Consider the following 24,516-nt stretch of genomic DNA (forward strand, 5'->3'; position numbering starts at 1 on the left):
TTCTATCTCTGAAGCCCAGACCTCACTTTAAGTGGGTGCAAGGGTGTGGAGAGGTTAGAACAACACATATGCAAAACTGGGAGTGACCAACAACTGAGAAACTGGTGTGCAACTTAATTTATACGGGGTGCTTCTTCAAAAGCTGTGTCCTGCAGAAAGATCTCTTGCTTCTTCTAAAGGCCATAAAAGATGCTACTTCATGAACAAAACAAATGTGTGTTTTCTGATTGTTGTTTGTGATGGGTCAAAGGGGTTGCTCAACAAGCTTTCAAGGAAACGGGTGTTAAAGATGGTTAACTCGCAAAACTTAACTTCATGTTCGGTTGGAAGGTTTTTCTGAATGCTATTGAGAATGGAGATGCATACCTCCATGCTGGGGAGAATACTCAGAAATGTGCTAATTTCTCTCTACCTTAGAGACCCCAAGCACTTTTGCTGGACTCTAGGACTTTTTTATTTTTAACCTGGATAGAGTGAGACCCTTTTTCCCACTCTGTCATTTTTTTAAAAAACTTTCTTTATTGGTATTTTCAAACAAAACATTGAAACCCAACGGCCATGCGCCAGCCGTGACATGATACCCTGGACCTTCCCACCTCCCTCTCCCACGCCTTTTATACTATACAGAGTCTTTGCGCCAAGGCCTTCATCCCCGTGTCGCAGCGCTCTAGGATTCGGCGTCTTGTATCGGGCTGTCGTTTGAGTTCCTTGATGGAGTTGGCTGTTGTGAGTCTAAAGCGTCTGCTGTTGAAAGCAAGTATGCTATGTACGGTCCCCATATATCTCGGGGGCGGGCGTGTAGCGGCAGCATCTTAATGAAATCGGTTTCCACATCTTGGCAGTATGTAATGTCTTTCAGCCAGAGCTGAGAACTTGGAGCGGGGCCCCTGCCCCAATTGCATGCGATTCTCCTTCGTGCTAGGATCAGTAGTAGGTCTGTTTAGTTTTCTTACTCCTTTAGGTAGTGTTTGGGTCAGGCCCATTAAAGCTATTTTTGGGTCAAGAGGTAGGTCAGTTCCTATTATTATTGCAGAAGTTTTTTCAAATACTGTTTTCCAGAAGTTGGCCACCGGGGGGCAGGCCCATGCCAGACGAAAAAAGTATGCTTCTTGTGCCCTGCATCTAGCACACTCTGCCGATATGGAGTCTTTTCGGGCGTGCAGTTTTGCTGGCGTGTGGTAAGTCTGATGAAGGAAATTAAAGTGAATCAGCTTAAACCTCGAGTTGATCGCTACTTTTTGCGTAAGGTATAGCGTGTAGGCCCATTCGTCGTCCAGGATTGTGCTACCAAGAGCCCTCTCCCACCTCTTTTTTGCCTTTGAGCCGGGCGGATCAGGTTCACTGGGGAGGGCCTTATAGATAATTGTCACTAGGCGCCCGTTCCCCTGAGCCTGGATTGTACTGTGGAGTAGGTCCCAGACCAACGGTTGTTGCGGGAACGATGGGATTACCGCCTATAGCAAGTGCCGTAATCTGAAGTAGATGCAGGTGTCGAGGGCATTATTGCTTCCTCTTTCTCGGGCCTGTTGCAGAGTGAGGATCGTACCTTCTGGGAAGAGGTCGTGCATGGAGTGTAGCTGTAGCTTTTCTGACCAAAGAAGGAATATTTTTTTCGGCTGTAATGGGGATTCCTGGAATGTGTTTTATCGAGAGAAGTGGTGAGTATCTGGACGTGACGTTACTTTCCTTAGCAATCGTCTTCCAGATTGAGTATGTGGTGGCGACGGGGTTCAACGATGATTGGGTGACCGGGAATTGGCCAAAGATTATTGACCGCAGGAGGTGAGGTGTCGCCAGTGCCCTCTCAATCTGGACATGGGGTCTTATGAACTCTGTCTTGTACCATTGGCTAAGATATTGGGCCTGGGCTACCCAATAGTAGTGTTCCAGGTCCGAAAGTGCCAACCCTCCTCGTCTTGTCTGCCGTGTTAGTGTGGAATAGGCCACTCTCGCTACTTTGGCTGCCCAGACTAGGTCCAGGAGAAATCTTTGAGTAAGGAGCAGGGGAATATTTGAAAACAAATATAGTAGTTTAGGTAATATGATCATTTTCACTAATGATATTCTGCCCCAGAGAGTAAGTGGTAGGGTTTTCCACATGTCGACTTTGGATTGGATGGAGTCTACAGCGGCTTCGTAGTTTTCTCGTATGACGTCTTCTTTCACTCGGGACATAAAGATGCCAAGGTACCGCGCATGTGAGTGTTGCCATTGGAAGCCGAAGTCATCAGCGAATTCGGTGGCAGCAGGAGTAAGTGGGAAAATCACTGATTTGCTGTTATTGATCTTCAGGCCCGAGAAGCGCCCAAACCGTATCACAGCTCTCATTGCTGGGTTCAGATTCTCACTTGTGTTCTGCAGAAACAGGGCATCTGCGTAGAGTGAAATGATCATCTTGTGTGGACCGAATGAGAGGCCTCTGTGAAGGTGTTGCATGTCGGAGGCTAGGGGTTCCATCACCAGGGTGAACAGGAGAGCAGAGAGTGGGCAGCCTTGTCTGGTTTCCCTTCTCAGATGGATATCAGCTGAACGGAGACCTCCTAATGTGATGCTAGATGTTGGTTTTTTGTACAGTAGTGAGATCAGACGTATGAAGCGTTTGCCTAAGCCCATCCTTTCTAGAACTGTGAACAGAAAAGGCCATTCGACCGAGTCGAATGCCTTCTCGGTGTCCAGAAGTACTGCTGCTGCCTGACAGTCTGGGTCGAGGCACTCCATAGCACCGAACATTCTTCTTATTCCATATGAGGTATTTCTCCCAGGAACAAATCCCTCCTGATCAGCTAGCACCATGGCGGGCATGAGGGGCAGCAGCCTCTTGGTTAGTATTTTCGCGAAGATCTTGTTGAGATTTATCAGAGATATTGGCCTGTACGCGCCGCATTCCTTTGGGTCTTTGCCGGGTTTATGTAAAAGAATTGTGTTGGCCATATATAGTGATGGAGGCAGTTGGCCATTGGTGAAGGCTTCGTCGTAAACCTGCAGGAGCAGTGGGGCCAGGAGGTCTGCATAGTGTTTGTAGAATTCGCCGGTTAGGCCATCAGGTCCTGGCGCTTTTGTATTAGGCAGTTCCTTAATGACCTTGAGGATCTCCTCTGTGGTGATGGGGGCGTTCAGTGGTTCTCTGAGCTCAGGGACCACCTAGTATAGTTCTACTGTGTCTAGGTAGTGAGCCAGCTCCGCAGGGGTGGCAGTGTAGTTGGAGTCATATAGAACTTGGTAAAAGCGGCGGAATGTTTCGACAATGTTATTTGTCGAGTGGATGATGTTTCCGGCATGGTCTATCACTGAATCGATCGACGTGGGCTTTCTGTCGGCTGCTATGAGTCTCGCGAGGAGAGCTCCAGGCTGCTGTCCCTCTCCGTATTGCCGAATTTTGTGGTTTCTGTCGAGGAACTTCACCTCTCTCTGAGCTGTGCTTCGGAACACCTCGAGTTCCTTTTTTATTGCTGCTAATGACTGTGGATCACTGTTTATTGACAAGGCACCCTCCAAGGCTTTGAGTCGGGATTCACTAGCGTTCAATTCTCTTTGTATTTGTTTTAAAATTCTGCATTCCTTTTTCATGCAGACTCCTCTGGTGAAGCACTTCAGTGTCTCCCACAGCGTCCTGACCGAGGACACTGACCCTTGGTTGATGTCTAGAAACAATTTTAGTTCTGTTCGGAGTTCCTCCGCAAAAACAGTGTCCTGCAATGCTCTGGGTTTAAATTTCCAGTGAGGTCTTGGTTTGGGTGTTTGCGTGGTACTGCATTCTAGGGACATCATGGAATGGTCTGACAGGCGGCTATGAGCGGACACAAGGAGATAGTCTATCCTTGAGCTGGTTTGATGAACCCAGGAGTGGAAAGTGAAGTCCTGGGTATTCGGGTTTTTGTGCCTCCAGATGTCGATGAGGTCGTAGGCTTTGCAGATTTCGATAATTTGTAGGTTTGCCTTAGATGGGGCTGTCGTCATGTGCGATTTATCCATGGCTGGATTAAGAGTTGTATTGAGGTCCCCGCCCCATATGATCGTGGAACCCCTGGCTGTATTTAGATGAGTCATTAACCATTCGAAGTTGCGGGGGCTGTCGGTATGTGGGCCATATGAATTCACCAGGGTGACCTCCTCCCCCTCCAGTGTTTTGCGTAGCAGAAGTGATCTGCCCTCTGTCTTTTTTTTTTTTGGTAGATCAGTTTGATTCCCACTCTGTCATGTATTTTAATGTGATTTGAACTCTGTTTCTTTGTTAGTATGGAGCCCGACAAACTCCCGACAAAGGCATCATCTTTACATTGTGTTTCAAAGCACCTTTAGTGCAGTGGCACAGGGAAGTCCTTCAGATTTCCCAAAGGTTTAAATACCTTCTCTTGGAAAAACTACTGTTTCCAAGAGCAGTAAAGGGAAAATTACTTTACTTACATTTGTAACCTTCTAGACCCAGCACACACTATCTTACAATAGAGTGCTGGAGGCGTTACTTAGTATCCCCTTTGTCTAGTTTCTCATGTAACATTTTTATGTTGCCCTTTCTACAATTAATAACTGGTGGCAGTGGTTTACTTTTTACTACCATTGTGTGTTTGCATGAGTAAAGCCTGCCTCTAGCTCCAGAGTGTCTGGCAGGGGCAGGAAGTGAGGGAGGGGCCCGAAACTCCCTGTGCTTAGTCTCTTAGCAGACAGGAATGCACACTTAGGTGATTGGCCGTCTGGCTGTTCTACAAGGACAGCCACCGTGCTGGGTGACTGACAGCTGGGCTGGAATTAATGGGAGAAACCTGCATAAAAGGCAAGGTTTTTTGGCTTGGAAGGCAGAGTCGACCACTGGATGAAGGAATCCGAAGAACTTGGAAGAGATGCCTGCTGCAACTCCTGGACCGTTGGTTTGCCCGGTGAAGCCTTGCTGTTGTGCTGAAGCTCCGAATTAGTCTCCCTCGACTAGAGAAGCCCTGCAAGGACATTTCTCCCCTTGAGTTGGTTGGACCAATCAACTCCAAAGTGAACTCATCTGGACAGCCTCTCGGAGCTGGCTGTACTTCCTTGCTGCTGCAGGAACCAAAGTGCTAGGGATAGGAACACCAGATTGGAGTGCATCACTTTTTATTATTATTTTTTATTGGTTTTTATTGGCATTTGTTGAAACAAAAGCAGGGGGCCAAAGGCCAACAATAGTGGGTGAAAATACCCATAGCATTTGAAACAACTATAACCCCCTCCAACATTCCATCTCAACTGCCCCCTCCCCCTACCCCGCTGTGAGTGAAGTGGTCCTGGGAAGGACGAACCAGGGAAATATGCAAATGGTTAAGTCTCATGGGGCAATAGCTGGGCGCAGCAACACAGTTATTTCCAGTGTGCTCCGCATATGACCGCGGGGTCATAATAAACAGTCTGATAAGGCCGGGTCTGAGAAACTATTCCGAGCCCACACTAGGAATCTGTGTTACCGAAGACCTAAAAAAACTGGGACCACTCTGCCTCCACGGGCAGACTGCTACCCCGGATGGCTGCCGTGATTTTTTCCATCAAATATTTTTCTCTAGCTGTTCCCACCCATTCCCTCTGTGACGAGAGCGCCAATCGCTTCCAGTGCCTGGCCCAGCGGGCTCCTGCCGCTAGTTACAAAGTGTGCCAGGCATGGGAGTTTCATCCATTGTTCCTCTCTTCTTTCCAGGCCAAAGAGCACTAGGATTGGGTCCAGACTATAGGATTCCCCCCTCCTGCATCACCTATCCCCCCCAAGACCACTGTCCAGTACACCTGTTCTTTGCAGCATGACCACCACATATGCCAATAATTGGCTCTCTCCCCGCACCCATGCCAGCAGTGAGGGTCAACCACCGGGAACATCTTTGCAAGCAAGACTTGGTCGTACTGCCATCTGTATAAAGGTTTTATGGTGTGCATCTTATATTGGCAGGCTATTGATGTCTTAGAGGCCCTCCCGCAAATCCCAGCCTAGAGTCCAGGCCCAGATCCCTACCCCATTTCGATCTGAGACTTCTAGTTGCATCCTCTCTTGCTATCAACAGCGCCCCGTAGAGTACCGAAATAAGCCCCTTCGTATCAGTGTGAGTATCTAAGGCTTTCTCTCGGGGTGAGGTCTCTTCGAATCAAGGGTTTCAGCTTAGGAGACATGAGAACTCCCTTGAGTCGGAGATAAAGCAATGGTGGGAGGGTGCCAATGCCCAGGGCCTCCTTTAGATCTTGGATGCCTATAAACTCATAGCCATGAAACAGTTGGCCCACCCTGGCTAACCCCGCCTCGAACCAAGCTTGATATTGTCCTACTTCGGGGATGGCTTCTCTCACTGGTGGTGACCAGATATGGCTCAATGATGAGGCCCAGGTCGTGATCTGACCCGTCCTGCCTCCTTCCCCCATGGCCTCCCACGTAGTCTTCAGGTAAAGGTGTTCTCTAATCTGCTTCGGTAGTTTGGGGAAAGGGACCCAGAGCCACTCCCCAACCGTAACAGGGCGCAGATGGAAATGTTGAGGTATACCAATTGCTTGTCCTTGTCTTCTCTAAGGTGGGGGACCAAGGCTCCGAGCTATGAGGCCCTATAATACACCTGCAGATCTGGAAGGCCCACACCTCCCTTTTCCTTGGGGAGCGTTAAGATTTCGTAACCCACCCTTTTTTTCTTATCCTGCCATATGAATCTCCCTATGCAGCATTTGGCTTCTTTAAAGTAAGCTACTGGGGCACCGATGGGAAGCATCTGGAAGAGGTAAAGCACTCTGGGGAGAAGATTCATCTTGACTGCGTTGAGTCTACCCATCCACGATATTTGGCCCTTGCCCCAGGTCTCCATTTCCAAAAATAGCCTATCAAACAAGGGAGGGGTAATTGGCTAGTCCTATATCACTAACAGGGCATACTATGTTTACTCCTAAATACTGTAGCCCGTCCCATTTGGATGCGGCGGCCCAAGGGTTCCAATTCCTCCAGATCTCTGGCCGAGTCAGGGGCAAAGGGAAAGATCACCCACTTGCCCACATTGACCTTAAAGCCGAAAATGCACCAAATCTTCTAATTACCCGAAGGACCGCAGGGGCAGACTGGGCCAGGTGACGCAGGTGGAGCATTACGTCATCTGCGTAGAGACCAATTTTAAACTTTCTGGCTCCCACCTCAATACCTCTCACCTCCACCACTCTCTGAAGTTCTTCCGCCAACAACTCCATGGTTAAGGCGAAGAGGAGCGGGGACAGGGGACAACCCTCTCTCGTCCCCCGTTGGAGTCGGAAAGGGTGGGAAAAGCACCCATTGACCGTGATCTTGGCTGAAGTGTCCTTATACATGGCCCCAACGGCCTGGCGGAGTCCCGACCCCACCCCAAATTTCTCAAGAACCCTATGCAGGAAGTCCAAAGCCACAAAGGCCTTCTCTGCGTCTATGGCCACCAGGACCGGGTTACCCCCACCCTTTGCCGACGCCCGCATGAGATGCAGGTCTTCCTCATCGTGTCAGCCCCCTACCTCCCCTTTATAAAGCCAACCTGGTCCGAATGGACCAGCTTCGGCATCTAGGCATCCAGCCTTGTGGCAATTATCCTGGTGAATAGTTTAGCATCCACATTCAAAAAGGAGATGGGTCTATAGGACCGGCAGTCAGTGGGGTCCTTCCCTTCTTTAGGAATTACGGTAATCAAGGCTTTAGCGAATTGACTGGGCTGCCCTCCCCATCGCCATTATATATGTGAACAATCCCGCTAGGAATCCCGTTAATTGTCCCGCAAAGGCCCTATAAAATCTTGGTGTAAAACCATCCTCCCCCAGGCCTTCCCAAGCTTCAAACCTGAGATCGCCACCTGGACAGACTCGGCTATGATTGGGGTGTCCAACTCGAGGGCCTCCTCACTCCCCAGCCTAGGTAGGGGTATCCCCTCCAGGTATCGCTCCATGGCCTCCCCGTCAAGTTCGTTATCTGCGGCATAGAGGGATCCATAAAAACTGGCAAACTCCCCGGCGATCACTTTTGTTTCCGACTCTAACCTGCCTCCTTCCCCCTGGACCCTCTCCACCCATCTCTCCGCCCTCTGACCACAAAGCCTAGCCGCTAGCATAGCATCAGCTTTGTCCCCCTTGTCGTAATATCGTTGCCTCAGGTACTGAAGGCTAGAGACTACCTTCCCCATTTCAAAATCCTTTAGCTCGAATCTTACTAGTGGCAGTCTCCCGGTCTCTCCTCCCCTCCTTCACCCCCTTTCCTTCCGTCCTTTCCAGATGGCGTATCTCCCCGCTTAGGTTCTGGGCCAGAAGGGACCTGATTCTCTTTTTCACCACTCCTTCTCTTAATAGGATGCCCCTCCAGGTGGCCTGGGCCGCATCCCATACCATCCCCTTCTCCACCTCGCCCCTGTCATTGATAGTAAAGTATTCTCTAATATTATCAAGCATCTCTTCCCGAAAGAGGGTATCCTTCAAGAGAAGATTGTTGCAGCGCCAGACATTAGGCCAGACATTATAATATCTACCTCCACCATATCGTGATCAGACCAGCTGACCGGCCTGATCTCTGTGGAGCCCACCCTACTGGCCTGGTGCTGTTCCATAAAGACATAGTCTATTCTTGTATTGGTTCCATGGGGTGCGAAGTAAAAGGTAAAGGCCCTGGTCATCTGGTGACCGTCTCTCCAGATGTCCACCAGACCCTGGCTCCACATGAAATCGGCAAAATCCTGGTTTGCACGCCCTCCCCAAAAGAGTGCATCACTTTTAAGTCGGACCCAAGCTGCTGGAAGATCCTCAGGACTCCTAGTAAGCAGGACTGACCAAGCTTGAGCCACCTCAACATAGTGCTGGACCCCAGATGCGAGGAATGTCCGAAGTGGTATCTGAGAGTCTGCGGTGGTGCTATTTGCCGAGACGCGAGGAGCGGAAACTGCAGAGTGCCACTGAATTGAAGTTTGTCCTTTGCTGTCGCCGACCGTCCCATTGTGTTGCAGGAGTCCCCAGAAGTCCTCCCTCTTGTCTCCACTAATGAGGCACAGGAGCAACAGGATCGGCAGAGCCACACAGGAACAGAAGCCAGCTGGAATAATTTCTTCTAACCAAAGGTACTGTACTTTCTAAGAGAACTTCTCTTGCTTTGTAGCCTTACATGTTCTCAGTTGAGCCTTGTCTTGGTTGCCCAGTAGAGCTGCTCACAGGTTCTTTACCTCACAAGCCTGAACTGCTCACAGCTTCTTTACCTCACAAGCCTGAACAGCTTGTGGCCCTTCATTGAGTCTAACTTTACTACAACTACTAAAACCTTGCAAGATTTTTATTCACCTACAAGAAGTGCTTCAGCTCACCTAGACTTTTGCCCAATTGACATTGGCCTGGCTCCCTGAATAACTCTTCTTTCCTCTGACATTGTGTTTTGCCTTTCCTTCCAGGAAGGGGTTAACTTACTTTGCACTGGGGGATTTCAAAAGTACTCATCCGTTTCAGAATCATGATGTAATCGCTTGTGTTATTCTAATAACCCTTTAATTTTAACATACTTCTAAGTATTGCTCTAAATGCAACAGGAATATATTAATGCCCACAGTGTCCTAGCAATTTAAGTCACCTTAGGGTGTAGGAGGTGTCTGTGTGCCTTCCCAAGTGGGTATTTGCTGATTTAGAGACACAAAGAGTGTGTATTTGTGTGTTACCATTATATTGCCCCTTCTGAAGAAGGCTTATTCAAACTGACTGTTTAATAATTGTTTAATAAAGAAACCTTGCGTATTAGTGTTTATTTGAATGATTGTCACTGTGAATTTCTGTGCAACTCCCCTTCTGCTCACATTGACCCCTCTTGAGATGAGCCTGTCTGCTCAATCACGCTACCAACCTGTATAGTACAGACTAATACCAAAGGTTTGGTTCCTATTGCCAGGAGGTCAAGGTTGTTGTAGTGAACCCTAAGGGTACTACTCCAAATCGTGCCTAACACTGGTGGCAGTGGTGGGATCTATTGTAGAGTTGTTACCCTAAGTATTTGCTTTTGTTCAACTAAAACCTTCACAAGGCTAAGCTCCAATAGAACAGCAATTGTAGCATACCAAATATGGATAACCTCAGTCAGAAAGCCCTCATCGTTTTAACAGCAACTGAAAGAAATGTGTAAAGTCAGGAATCTCCCTGTTAAAGGAAAGAAAAATGAATTGATTGCAAGATTGTTGAATCATCTGGGTAGTAGGCCTGTCATGCCTACTAACCCAGGAAATGTGGATAATGAATATGATAATTCAGAGTCTAACTCTAATGGTATAGAAGAGTCAGAGGAGGGGGAGGAGTCTCAGGAAGGGAGCCCCTCTGCCTCAATAGGCCCTTTTGCCTCAACCTGTATCCACTGGGACCCCACAAGGTCCATTACTGTGTCCAGAATGTGTGTCTCTTGAGATAATGAGACTTGAGTTAGAATTCAAAAGGTTACAAGTCCAAGCTGAAACCAAACATCAGGACATCAAACTCGGGGAATTAGAAATGCAACATGCTCTTGAAAGGAAAAAAATGGTCTCTTGAAAATGGTTCTATCCGAGTCCTCTAGGTCTTCCAGTCCCAAGAGGCCTTGCATGCCCAAAGAAGCAGTGAGTATGTATGATGTGTAACTTGATATTTTGGATTGGTTGGGTGCTTTTGAATACAATTATGGGATTGAGGGGTTCACAGGGAATCAATTGATTCCTTGGCTTCGGTCTAGGCTCCCCCAGGTCGCAACTGATGCTCTAATGGAGGTGGGGGGAACTTGAAAGATTGGAGTATGAAAATGTGAAACTAGCTTTGATAGCTAGATTTGGGAAAACTCCTTCCCAGTACCTTAAGAGGTTTAGGACCCTCAAAAAGACTGATGGTACCCCTTGGGCTACCTGGGTGTGTGACTGTTTGAAATATTTAGATGGTTGGGTTAAGGGTTACAGAGTGAACACCTTTACCTTTTAAAGGAATGAGAAATCTGTTTTTGTTGGAATCTATTTTTGATACCTGCTCTTCTGAGCTGAGATAGCATTTGGTTGACTCAAAAGAGATTGATCCCAAGAAGTTAGCAAAGGCTGCTGACTTGTGGGTTGCCAATAGGGCTACTCACAAGGATTCTGAGGCCACTCACAAAAAGGATGAGGGGAAACGGCACAAGAAAGATGACAAAAAGAATTCTAAATCCTCCCATCCAAAAGAGTGCCACAAACATAAGAAGGGTAAGCCATATGGGAAACAAGGTCAGTCTAGTGAAACCTCTGGTGCCAAACCAGAGGGAGGTCAGCGGAAGCCCCCATTTGTCAAAACATTTGGAAAATGTTATGTTGGTGGGTTAACTGACCATGTGAAAGGGGATCCCAGATGCCAGGGTAAATCTTTAGGGTCCACACTACCTCCTTAGCCTTCATCCCTGGGGGAGAAGTTCATATGGCAAAACTTTCATCTATTGGCTGAAGACCCCATTGGAGTCTCAGCCAGTGTTTCTTTAGTGTCCCTGGGTCTGTGGGAACAGCAGAATATAGATGCGTATAACTCTATTCCAGACAACACAAAAGAAGATCACAAGGATAGTGTACTTGTAGATGCCATTAGAGACACTGGGGCCAGCATTACAGCAGTGGATGAAACCTTTTTCAGATCTAATGATGTTGCTAAGGCACCCAAAGGCCCCACTAAGCTTGATGGAGGCCCTATCCAGATTGTTCCACTACTACCAGCTCTCATCCAGTACAACAATATGACTGTAAGAATACCTGTTTGTGTACCTGTCCGTGTACAAAATGAGGTGCCCGGGAGAGTCCTGTTGGGGAATGACTTAAAAGCTCTAGGAGTTGTATCAAGCACCCCCAAGCCTCCCAGCAAAAGGAAGCAGGAGCAGACTAGGAGGTTGTATACGAATTGTTCGTTTTACAACTGCTCGAATGGCAATTGAACTTTTCACAATTGACCGAATTGTGAAGGTCAATTGTACCATATATGTCTATATTCGGTCAATTGTGAAAAGGTCAATTGTGACACTTTAAATTCGGTCAATTGTTCATTCGAACAATTGTAAGCGAACAATTTGGGTAATACCGACTAGGAAGGCCGGAGAGCTCACTTTAGATGAGTGTCAATGGGTAGTTACAGAAGAACCTAGAACTCCCAGTCCACAGGAAGGACCTTCAAATCTCAGGTCGAGAAAAGAGACAAAAGGGAAACCCAAGGTCTTAGGAAAGAAGAAAAGCATCACCCCTGTGCCCAAAACCAGGACATCCCCAAGAGGACAGTCCAAGGCCACACCTGTGGCCCCTCTACCAACTGAGGCTGAGTGGGAGGACCAACCAGAGGATGGTGAAACAGCTACTGATGACACAGAGCTGGAGGAAGACCTTCCCCTGTTGGAGATCTGGATCCTAAAGACCATCCTGTGCTGTAGACTTTGCTTGCAGAAGGTGGCCCCTGTATGGCAGACTGCAGCAGAGGTCCAAGAGAGTGTTCTACTCTTGAAGGACTTCGCCAACAGGCAGCTTCCCAGCTAGAAGGGCAAGAGCCAGGGAAGCACAGGCTGTACTGGGAGGATGGCCTCCTTTACAGTGAGCCTATTGAGTCTACCCCAGGGGACTACAGAAGACTTGTAGTGCCTCAGGAGATGAGCCTCCAGTTTCTACAGTTAGCCCATGAGATTCCTTTGGCTGGTCACTTAAGTTTTAGGAAGACCAAGGAAAGGATTTCTCTATATTTCTACTGGCCCAAGATGGGGTCTGATGTAGATGAGTTCTGTAGAATCTGTCACACTTGTCAGACTTCTGGCAAGAGTGGAACCAAGAATGTGGCACCCTTGGTCTCTCCCAGTTGTGGGTGTCTCTTTTGGGAGGTTAGGGATTGACGTGGTTGGTCCCTTATACCCTCCCACATCTTCAGGTACCCTGCTACCAGGTATCCTGAAGCCATACCTATGAGGACTGTTACTGCTCAGGCAGTTGCTAAGGCCCTCCTTGGTATTTTTGCTAGGGTTTTGGTTTCCTAAGGAGGTTATCTCAGACAGCGGGACCAATTTCATGTCCCACTACATGCAGACCTTGTAGAAAAACGGTGGCGTGACCTACAAGTTCTCAACAGCCTACCATCCCCAGACCAGTGGGTTGGTAGAGAGGTTTAATAGAACTATGAAGAGCATGATGGGTGCTTTAGAAGAACCCCTTAGAAGACAGTGGGACCTTCTACTGCCATGCCTTCTCTTTGCTTATAGAGAAGTCCCTCAAGAAGGGGTTGGCTTCAGTCCCTTTGAGCTTCTCTATGGTCATCCGTTTAGAGGTCCATTGGCCCTAATCAAGGAGGGGTTGGAGAGTGCTCCTTCCCACAAGCCAGTGAGAGTCACTGACTATGTCTTCATTCTCCGAAGGAGAATGACACACATGACAGAAGAATCTGATAACTTGAAAGCAGGCCAGGCTTTGGTGAAACATTGGCATGACCAGAAGGCTAACCTGGTTGAGTTTACTTAAGACCAGCTAGTTCTAGTTATGGTACCTACAAGGCAGAGCGCCTTACAGGACAAATGGATTGGACCCTTCAAGGTTGTGGGAAAACCTGGAAGGGTCAATTATTTGGTGGACTTAGGCAATCCTAAGGAGGCCCCCAGGGTCTTTCACACCAACCGGCTAAAGGCCTATGTCTCTGGAACAGAATTGGGAGCTTTGCTTCTAGCCTCTGCTGAAGAGAAGAAGGAGAAGAAGGAGAAGAAGGAGAAGGAGGAGGAAGAGGAGGAGAAGGAGGAGGAGGAGGAGGAGGAGGAGGGTGAACCTCTACCTGACCTCCTGAGGGGACAACCTTTAGATGGAAAGGAAGGAGTTAATCTTGCTTCGATCTGACTCTGGAACAACAGGAGGAGTGCCAAATTCTGATAAATCAGTTTGCCCCTCGGTTTTCACTGACACCAGGCTTGACCCCTTGGGTCAGCATGATCTACTCACTGGTGACTTTCTCCCTATTAAGAGCATGGGTTACAGAATGTCAGACCATGTACGAACCCACATAAAGGGAAGAGGTCAAGAAGATGCTTGATCTTGGGGTTATGGAGCCATCTGCAAGTCCATGGGCTAGTCCAGTTGTACTAGTACCAAAGGCAGGATCCAAGGAGTTGAGATTCTGTGTGGACTATAGAGCTCTTAATGCAGTCACCCCGACTGATGTCCATCCTTTAGCTAGGATAGATGAGCTGGTGGATAAACATGTTCAGCCAAGTTCCTCAGTACATTTGACCTAACCTCAGGCTATTGGCAAATAGCTCTGACAGACCATGCCAAGGAGAACTGCTTTTTCAATCCCAGGAGGCCTCTACCAGTTTAAGGTAATGCTGTTTGGACTTAAGAATGCACCTGCTACATTCCAAAGGATGGTAAATCGTGTTCTGAATGGGATGGAGGACTTCTGCATGGCATACTTGGCATACAAATTTAGTGCAGAGGTGGCTGAGATGGTGATTTTGGTGGATAAGAGTTCTCCCGAGGAGAAAGGGATGTTGGGGGTTTCTCTAATGTTCAGGTTGGATTTGGATATGAAGGCGATGCCTCCTTCTGCAGGGTGCGACCCGGTTTCTGTAATAGAAATAAAGTCCAGGTCATTAGTTGTAATGAGATCGGATATGTCCAGGGCCTGTGCCGGAATAGATCTGGCATTAATTAGTGCACCTTTAATCTGTGGAGAAGGAGTGCTAGCCTTGTCATAGGATAGTTTAGGCTTAGTTGTATTTAGGTCATGTATGGGCCTGGGTCTACGCACATTATTACTTTTAATTTGGGTCTCGTAAGTATTGCTGATTCCATGAACTACGTTAGTTGCAATAGAACTGGTTGGATTTACGTTACTGGCTTAGTAGGGTGACGGCTTATTTTGATTTAGCAAGTAATTTTTTGTCCTATCTTTTATTCCTCTGGTTTCTAGTGTGGACAAAAGTGGCCGAGTTATTATTCGGTAGGCAAGAATTGCAGCTCGTTGTATATAGTGGGGGTGGCTGGGTAGTTTTGGACGTGGACAGTGCTAGTGCCATGACTAGGTAGGCAGAGAAAGAAACTAGGTTAAGCTCCAGTCGCCACCCTATTGAAGTTAGTTGTTCGTTGGAATCCACCACAACGATGGAGGAAAGGGGATGAGATGTTTGAATAATTAAAAGTTAATCACCGTAGTGACTGGAGTACTCATAGTCCTTAAGTCCTTTTCCACCATACATCCCACCCTCCAGCCCCTGGGATCAAAATCTAAAAAGATTAGCTAGGTTTACTACTGTCTGAGGTGAGGGGCCAGAGGGTGGGGCCGGAAGGTGTGCCCACGCCCAAGGCCGCCCCCCTGCATGCTATACAAAATTTAAAGGGGAAGCTTACTTTATCGCTGCCAAAAGGTTCCGCTACTGTCCCCGTGTCGTGGGACGCCCCAAGAATGGGGGGGGGAAAGGGGACTAAGGACTGAGTCCTCTAGTCATTATGGTGAGAAACCTTTATTTCTGCTGTCACCAGGAATTCTATAGTCTGTAATGCGTATCTCTTTGCAACCTTTTTGAGTCTTACCTAGTTTCTTTCTCTAGTTTAGTTTCGGCTTGGGGTAATTGGGTATGCTTGTCTCCATCACTGCAGTGTTAACTGGGAATTATGTTACCTGGCACTGCCCTGAACTGTACTTCAATGAACAAAGTGAGACAACATAGACTAAATAAATCTCTCCCTTCCGAGTGTGTCATTTCCACTATACATTGTGTTCCGTGATGTAAACTCATTCATCTCCCTGTCTGTTTTTTAGGTCATGGACTTGATAGTAGGCCGGCTATGGCCATATTTGAGCTGCTGGACTATATTGTAAATGAGGTTAGTGATTTCTGATTCTTATTTTGATGGGGGTAGTGGTGGTTTGTCTTTTTCCATTACAGCATTGTACTAGCACGCATACATAAAGAAAATCTTGCATGGAAAGAGCTATATGTTGGTATAGCAGCCCTCCTTTTTTCCTCTGTACTCTTTTTATTGTTGAATTATTTTTGTGCACTCCTTTTCATTAGCAAAGTGGGTATGTGCATCCCTTTTTCTGTTCTAATTATTCAATTTGCCTACATTGTTTCTTTCTTCACTCTTTGTACGCTACATGCAGCCTGTTCGTTCTTTTTTTTTTTTCTGTCCAATGGTTGTCAATGTAGTGTTTCTTAACTTTTTTTTTTTCATCAAAAGAGTTGAACTACATTTTGTCAAACCTTCAGAACATGTTAATACAACCTCTCCAGTATGGGATCCTCGAGTAACTTCCTTAATGAGTAATTATTGAATGAAAACATATTGGGCACCCAAAACAGTGAATCAAAAGTCTGAAAAAATAATAAACATTTTTGCATTTTAATATAAACCCCACAAGTGCACGAATGGGTAAGAGAGGTAGAGCATTCAGCAGACGGTATTACTAGGGGCGTGGATAGTTTAGCAGCAAATAGTTTTAAATAGAATGGGGTTAAATACTTATAGAACACAAGCAAGATGCCACCCAAGCATCAGAACCTATTAAGGCTAATAGCACCAGATTCATTACACTCCAAGGAAAATATATACAGTGATCCTCTTAAAGAGAGTGCAACACGGTAGCGCGTAATGCAGGACTTTAAAAATATTTATACCCAGGAAAAATGTCCAGAAGCAGTTAAGTATCAAATGTCATTTTGGGACTGTTCCAGTTAAGTACAAAAGTTCCCCATCGGTCATTACAGGACCAAGTCAGACGGCACTGCTGCTGTTCTGGGGAAAAAGGAAAGGTTAGTCACAGTCCTACCCCACAGGAACAGCAAAGACAGGTGACGCTAGATGAGACACTTTTGAAGAGCTTGGTGCCAAGTTCAAGACACAGCAACCCCAGAAAGAGATGCAGCATGGCAGGATCCGTGCCAAGTGTATGGCAAATATGGTTGAAGGTGACCTGCAGAAACCTTCCACCATGAGGACCCCTGAAGGTAATTGTCTCGAATAGCCTACTAACCCATTGCCTAGAGGTAAGTACTCAGTCGTGCTTCCTGAAAAGTCATATCGGGAACGCCAAAACAATCCTATGAGCTTCTTCTTTTGCAGGTTTTTTCAGGATCAGGACACACTGGACCTTGATGCCCTGGCCAATAACGACCCCATTGGCTAAAAAGAATTCCCAGGACTGAGACCCATCAAGCAGAACTGAAGGAAATCGCGAAGATGGCTCTAAAAGACCGAGAAACCCAGGCAAGCTGGATCCAACGGTTCGAGGGGCACGCAGTCTGCAGATAGCGGTTGCACAAAGAAATGATGGAGGAGACCCACAACAGCCCATAGAAAACAGAGGCAGAGAATCAGTGTCCCAATATCCTCCTGGGTGACAGCAGTTTTCTACCCCAAAGCAAACAACCAAACGGCCCAGAACAGAAGTCCCAGCTCAGTCACCAATAATCCTGCAGAGGAAGAGGAGGACAGGTGTGCATAAGGAGGACATTCAGCAACCAAAAATCAAAACCGGATCTCAGGCTACGAGACTCAATCGCAGCCATTATGGCCAAACTTATCTCACAATTGCAGCAGCATCTTCCAGGCAAACAATCCTCCAGCAGAAATGTAAACCTGCAGCCTTCTAGGAAAAATCAAGGAGAACTGGGTTAGGGTTTGGGTCAGTGTCTCTTTTAGAGAAATCCATACACTTGTGCGCTCACCTAAGCCAGCCCTCAAGTCACACACTAGGGCACCTAAACAGTGGACTTGGCAGCCAGCCAATCTCATGCTAATAAACATTCAGGACTACCCACAATGGTTGTGTAATGGCCTTTCTAGGGCTGCAGAAATTCAAGAATTACGATGTTCTATCATTTTACTTTTAAGATTTTCAAAATTAAACCTATTATTCCTGGATTCCTAACCTTAGAATAATTTCTAGCTGGACAGTTTTGGCCTTGTGAACACTTCCAATGCACACCTTGAAAATGCTTATTGTCTTTGAATTTAAAAAAAAAGTACAAAGGAAAGAACATTTTAAGCATAGAGCTCAGAAATTGGATGTATCCCTTCTTAAAATTCCCCACGGTCAATTGGGCTCGCTCCACCCCATGATGCTCTGCACCACTGTCCAACACATGTTTTCAAAGGTTTCCTCCTCACTTTTTACCCTTTTCATTTATTGCAGACTTTTTTGGAGTAAAGGAGTTTTCCTGTCAGGAAGGTTTTGCTGTTAGTTTCATGCTTGGCTAATCCAAGTTCTGTGTCTAGTGGAGAGTTTGTGTGACATTGGGTACTTGCTCTATTTGCCCTTGGTGTGCTTTGGGCAACAATGTTCAAGGACAGCTGGCATTCCCATCACCAAGAAAGGAGGAATAGTGACTGATTTGTTGGTGGGTGAGGGGGTTAGCAAGCCCTGTTTTTGTAAATATTTTTTGAAAATTGGTTTTATTGATTTTCAAAAGAGATATTAGAGTTTTCAATACAGACATAATAAAATACCTTGGCAATTACAAAGTGGGAAAAAGAGAAAGAAAAAAGGGGAAAAAGGAACTTGGATCAAAATTCTTGATGTAGGTCAACTGAAAAAATATGTTGCGTTACGGTTATTCAAAATACCAAATATCCCCAACTTGTCCCTCCTCCCACCCTGCAACACTTATGACTGCGGACGGCCTCAGTAATCTGCACAGTCAGGCAAAGGAGTTCTTAGGCAAAATCGTTCGTTAAGACAACGGCACTTCCTATGACATTTGGATTCAGCATTAACATTGTGGGCAGTTTATTAGAATGGCATTCAGTTGTGTCGTGTTGCACACTTGGTATTTTATTTGTTATTTTAAGGTACTTGGCTCAAAATTCAGACCATTCATTATCAATGGAAGTGCGGTCACCGTGGATGGCTGCTGTCAGTTTGTCCATGTTGAAAATATTACGGGAGACATTGATCCACTCGGCTTTATTTGGTAGACTTGTTCTTTTCCACACAGTTGTGAGGCAGGCCCTCGCCGCCGGCAAGAGCCCATGTATCATTTTGGGTACCTTAATTGTTTCTTCTTCCGTCTCCACCAGGCCAAATAGGATCATGAGTGGTTGCTTCTCCCTCTCCTCCCCTTCCAGCTCTTTGATCCAGCTGAGCACTTCATCCCAATATGCTTGGACCGTCCTACACCCCCACCACATATGCCAGTAGTCTTTCTGGCCACAACCCCGCCAACAGAATGGACTTACATCCTGATACATCCTACCTAATCTAAGTGGGTCGTACTGCCGTCTATATAATAGCTTGACCCCATGCAATTTTTCGAAGTCCTTCTACATATCTTAAGCCATTTATTTGGGGAGAGGCATCTTCCGAGGTCTGCTTCCCATTTGTGCCTCAGCGTGGCTGAGGGGGTTGTGTTGACTTCAACTAGTGCTGTGTACATTGCAATTATGAGACCCTTGGAGCCTAAGCAGGTGTCTAGAATTGTTTTGAACGGGGTGTGGTCTCTCTGTAGAGCCTCCTTCCAGACCTCTCGGGTCATGATGCCTTTCAACTTCAAATATTGGAACACTGAGAGTGGGCCTAGGCCTAGGGCTTCCTCAAGCTCCTGGATGGTATATATTTTTTTAAATTTATTTGCATTTGTATCGCGCAACTTGCAGCCCGGAGGCATCGAGGCGCTGTTACAAGAATATGTAAGAGGTTTGTCATTCAGGTTCATGTGCCCAAGGCTTCTTAGCTAGTTACACATTACATGAGATACATTACATGAAGTCCAGAATGATCAACGTGCCGGGCAAAGGCAGAGTAACAGTATGGTAGTGGTACCTCAGAAGCGTGGTACTAGGTTTTATCTTTCAGTTGAAGAGCTTAGTTTTGATGGCTTTGTGGAAAACTTGGTGGGATTTGATCTGTCTTAGGTGAGTGGGGAGTGCGTTCCAGTGAGTGGCAGCCAATGTAGGAAAGCTGGAGCCGCCTGCACAGGCTTTACGGATTCATGACGTGAGGATCGTGTTTGAGTAACCTTCTCTAAGAGGCCTCGTGGCAGTATGCCTCATGATTCTATGGGAAAGCACTTCAGAGATGTGGTCTCTTCTGGATGTTCCTGTGGCTGCCCTGAGTGCGTTATTTTGCACCAGCTGAGGTTTGTTGAGGTTTTTTTGAGACGTTCCAATGAGGAGAGCATTGCAATAATCAAGTCTTGAGCAGATTATAGCCCTAGCAATGGTGAGGCAGCTCTGACGTTATAGGAAGGGTCTGGCTGCGTTGAGCACTTTAGTGTAGTACGCAGATTATGAGGCAATGGCGTTGACCTGTCTAGCCATAGTCAGGTCAGCGTCTAGGTAGACTCCTAGGGTCTTAACATAGTTGGAGACTTTGATAGGAATGTTATCAATGGAAAATTATAAGTACTGCTTATCGAGGTTGCCCAGTGTGGTGGGTGACCCTATGAGCAGGAGCTCAGTTTTTTCGCTATTGAGGCAGAGCCAATTGCCTGCCATCCAGGATTGGATGGTGGAGTAGATGGTGGTGAGTGTGTTCAGGTCTGCATCATAGTCCCCTGTGAGTGGGATAAGCACCTGCGTGTCATCCGCATGGCGTCAAGGATGCTAAACAAGGGTCTTGTAAAAAGGTTATAGAGGGTAGGTGCAATGCACGAACCCTGTGGAACGCCACATTTGATGTGGCTAGGGTTGGCACAGGCAGAGTCAGAGAAAACTTTCATAACTCTCGGCTGAAGAAAGGAGGTGATCCAATCACATGCCTTAAGGGAGAAGTTGGCTTCAGTAGCTAAATGGTGACACAGGCCCTCATTACGACCCTGGCGGATTTTTTCCGCCATCGGCGGACTTTTCCGCCATGGCGCAAAGTCCCTTTACGCCATGGCGGATGGCGGACTTACCGCCCCATTCCGAGGTCGGCGGGGCGGTAAGTCCCCATTGACCCATTTACCCTTCCCCATTCCCATTTCGGCCCCATAGGGCTCAATGGGAGTGGGGAAGGAGTTAATTACGCCACCGTAAAGTACGGTGGCGTAAACACCAAGGTCCCAGAGCGCCATGGATTTTTCCGCCCGCAAAAAGCGGGCGGAAAAATGACCATGGCGCTCCGGGAACTCGTAGTTGGCGGTAAGGGGTCCGCGCAGCTAACGCTGGCGCAGACCCCTTAGCGCCAGGGTCGTAATGAGGCCCACAGAGTGTTGTGGTCGACCAGATCGAACGCTGCTGATAGGTCTAAGAGCAGAAGGAGCGCAGGTTTGCTTGAGTCTCTGATATCATCCATTTGGTTCTTTAAGTCTAAGAGGGCCGTCTCAGTGCCGTGACGTGGGCGGAAGCCAGATTGCCGCAGGCCAAGGAGGCGATTCTCTTCCAGGTATTCCTGGACTTGCAGGTAGGCTGCTTTGTCGAGAGGTTTAAGTAAAAATGGGATGGTGGTGATGGGCCTATAGTTCCCTGGAACCGATGGGTCAAGGGAAGGTTTCTTGAGGAGTGGGCAAACTCAAGCTTCCTTGAGACCAGAAGGAATGTGTCCAGACTGGAATGATGAAGTAATGAATGCAGTAAGGAAGGGCGCTAGAATTTGTGCCGAATCTTTGACGAGTTGGGCAGGACAGGCGTCTCCTTTGCAGTTTGAAGGTTTGATAGATTTGAGCAGGGTGATTACTTCCAGCTCGGACATTTGTCTAAAATGGAACAGTGTGGAGGATCTGGTCGTGGGAGATTTAGGCGTATCCTTGTGTAAGTTAGCTATGAGGTTATTCAAAGCTTTTTGGTGACAACAGATTTTGGTTTGGAGTGAGTTAAGTTTGTCTAGCCTGGCTGACCGAATGCTGTTGCACCATTTCTCATCTTTAAGGAGAGAGGGAGGGGGCGCGGAGGGCTTTTCTAGATCCCTAAAGATAGTAAATAATTCTTTGGATCCTGATTTGGCGTCATTGATCCTTGAGTTGAACGAGGAGGATTTGGCTAAGGTGATGTTGGCTTTGTAGGAAATGGAGATAGCTTTGAAGGCATTTCTAATGGCTTCTGAGGGGTTAGCTTTCCAGGCGGAGAATGCAGCCCTCTTCCGTGAACGTTGGTCAAGCAGATCTTTGGAGAACCATGAATTAGCATGTTTAATTTTCTTAGCTTTTTGAAGGGTAAGTGGAGCTATGGTGTCAACTGCTTTGGTGACGATTTCTTTAAAGGTGTTGGCTAAGGTTTCTGGATCTTTGGAAAAGGGGGCTTGAAGGTTGGGCACCTGTAAGAAAGGGGCTAGGTTTTCGGCAGTGAGTTGGCGCAAGCTCCTTGCGAGTGCTGCCGGGAGGGGGGTGATAGGTCCAGAAGGTCCTTTTTTAGTGTCGATGTTGAATTGAAGATAGTGGTGATCAGACCAGGGGATGGGGCTGTTAGCGATGATTTGGATGGCGCAGTTATGTTGGCAGATCCAATCTAGAGTGCGTAAATGTCTTATTTCACCATAGCTGCCCTGCCTCGTACCATGATTGGAAACTGCCTGGATCGGGGATGTCATCCCGAACCCCTGATACCCATAAGTGTGATAGGGGGGAGGGCCATGTCGTAATCCCTTTCATTCATTTGTTTGGTTTCCACATAGCCCATATAGTCCAGAGAATGGGATGGTTTTTGATGCTGTTTTGTAATAGGGGTCCCGGTACCCATAACCATTCTCCCACGGTAAATGGTCGGAGATGATAGTTATCTAAGCATATCCATTGGGGATCTTTTTGCTGTCTAACATACGGGATTAGCACTCGCAGTTGAGCTGCCCTATAGTAGAGCTCTATGTCTGGGAGGCCTAGCCCACCATTGTCTTTTTGAAGGTGAAGTAAAGCACCGGGGACCCTGGGTTTTTTGTTCTGCCATAGAAAGGTGTGTAGGACTTTCATAGTGGTTACAAAGAATTCTTTGGGTAGTTGGATAGGGAGCATATGGAATAGGTAGAGCAACTTCGGCAGGATTACCATTTTAATGGTGTTCAAGCGGCCCATCCATGAGATGGTGAACCTTATCCACCTTTCAGTATCTCTTTGAATTCTGTGTAATATCGGGGGGAAGTTGGCTTCATATAGGTCACCTAGATCTCGGGTCACATTGATGCCCAAGTACCGCAACGTGGTGAGACTGACCTTCATCCCTAAGAGTGCAAATCGTCCCACCTCTGAGTCCCTGCTCTTGTCGATCGGGAGGAGGACCGATTTCCCTGTGTTAATCTTCAGGCCCGCCAATTGGCCATATTTCTCAATGATCTCTATAGCTGCTGGTATTGAACTTAGGGGGTTGGTTGTGTGCAGGAGAATGTGGTCAGCATATAGGCCTAATTTGTATTCTTGGTCTCTTACTTTAATTCCCTCCACCCTTTTGTCGAGCCTCAGCTTCTGCGCCAGCGATTCGAGGGATAGAACTAATAGTAAGGCAGATAGAGTGCAGCCCTGCCTAGTCCCTCTTTTCAATGCAAACCACCTTGAATAGCCACCGTTCAATGCCACAGAGGTCTTGGGGGATGAATATATCGCTTTGATGGCGCGACGGAGTTTAGGTCCAAGACCTATCCAGACTAGAACCCTCTCCAAGAACTCCCAGTCCACTCTGTGGAAGGCCTTTTCGGCGTCAAGTGACAAGAGAGTTGGGTCGTCGCTCCTCCCCTGTGCCTCATATATCAGATGTAATGTTTCCCTCATCGTGTCTGCTCCCTGTCTTCCCATTACAAAGCCGACTTGGTCTGTGTGTATTAACTTTGGTAGATGTGTTTCTAGTCTGGCCGCGATTACTCTCGCATATATTTTGGCATATATGTTGAGGAGTGAGATGGGGCGATACGACCCGCAGTGTTTTGGGTATCTACCTTCTTTTGGGATGACCGTTAGAATGACCTGGGCAAATGATTGGGGCGGCCGGCCTGTCTCAAAGATATCGTTAAATAGGGTCACCAGGAAGGGGGTAAGAAATGCAGTGAAGGTTTTGTAGAAACTGGGGGTGAAGCCATCGTCCCCTGGTGCCTTTCCTGTCTTGAGACGTTTGATGGCGTCAGACTTTATCTCCAGTGACCGGCGCGTCAAGGGCCTCGGCCTCGGAGCGCGACAGGGCAGGGAGACCTGTCTCTTTGAGATAAGCGTCTACACTCCCCGCTGGGGGAGTTGGGTCACTGGTGTATAGGTCTTCATAGAAGAAGGCAAATGCCTCTAGTATCCCTTCTGGGGAAGATTCTATTGTATCTATAAGAGTACCATCTGTCCTCTATCGTGTCTACCCATCTTTCTGCCCTCTGCGCACAAAGCCTTGCCGCGAGGAGGGAGTCTGCTTTATCTCCCTTCTCGTAAAATACTTTTGTTTCAGGTATTGTAGGGTCTGGGCTTTAAGCTCCTCCCTAAGTTCCCTGGCTTCTGCGAGATGTATAGATCTGCTTTGTGGGGATGTCTGTGCTAAGCTCTCCGCTGTGTCTAGTTTCCTTCTGATATTAGTCTTTATTAGAGTGCGTTCTCTCTTTGTCACAACCCTCAGCCCTGATCTCCACTGGCAAGCCCATTGGCCAGGTGGAATCAGACGTCGGATCGCAAATCAGACCTGGCATCCTCTTCACAGGCTCTCTTGGGGCCAGGCCCATAAACTGGGAAAGACATCTGCTTAAGGA

General features: G+C 47.3%; 1 protein-coding gene across 1 annotated transcript in view; it reads left to right on the forward strand.

The window, feature by feature from the left end:
- Positions 1-24,516, forward strand: part of MAP2K2 (mitogen-activated protein kinase kinase 2) — a 374,633-nt gene that overhangs the window by 193,243 nt on the left and 156,874 nt on the right. The window contains exon 8 of the mRNA XM_069649393.1: positions 15,712-15,776. Within this exon, the coding sequence (XP_069505494.1) occupies positions 15,712-15,776 (65 nt within the window). The remainder of the gene's footprint in view (positions 1-15,711; positions 15,777-24,516) is intronic.

This window comes from Ambystoma mexicanum, chromosome 1p, assembly GCF_040938575.1.
Source record: "Ambystoma mexicanum isolate Mex_15411 chromosome 1p, UKY_AmexF1_1, whole genome shotgun sequence".
Lineage (NCBI taxonomy): Eukaryota > Metazoa > Chordata > Amphibia > Caudata > Ambystomatidae > Ambystoma > Ambystoma mexicanum.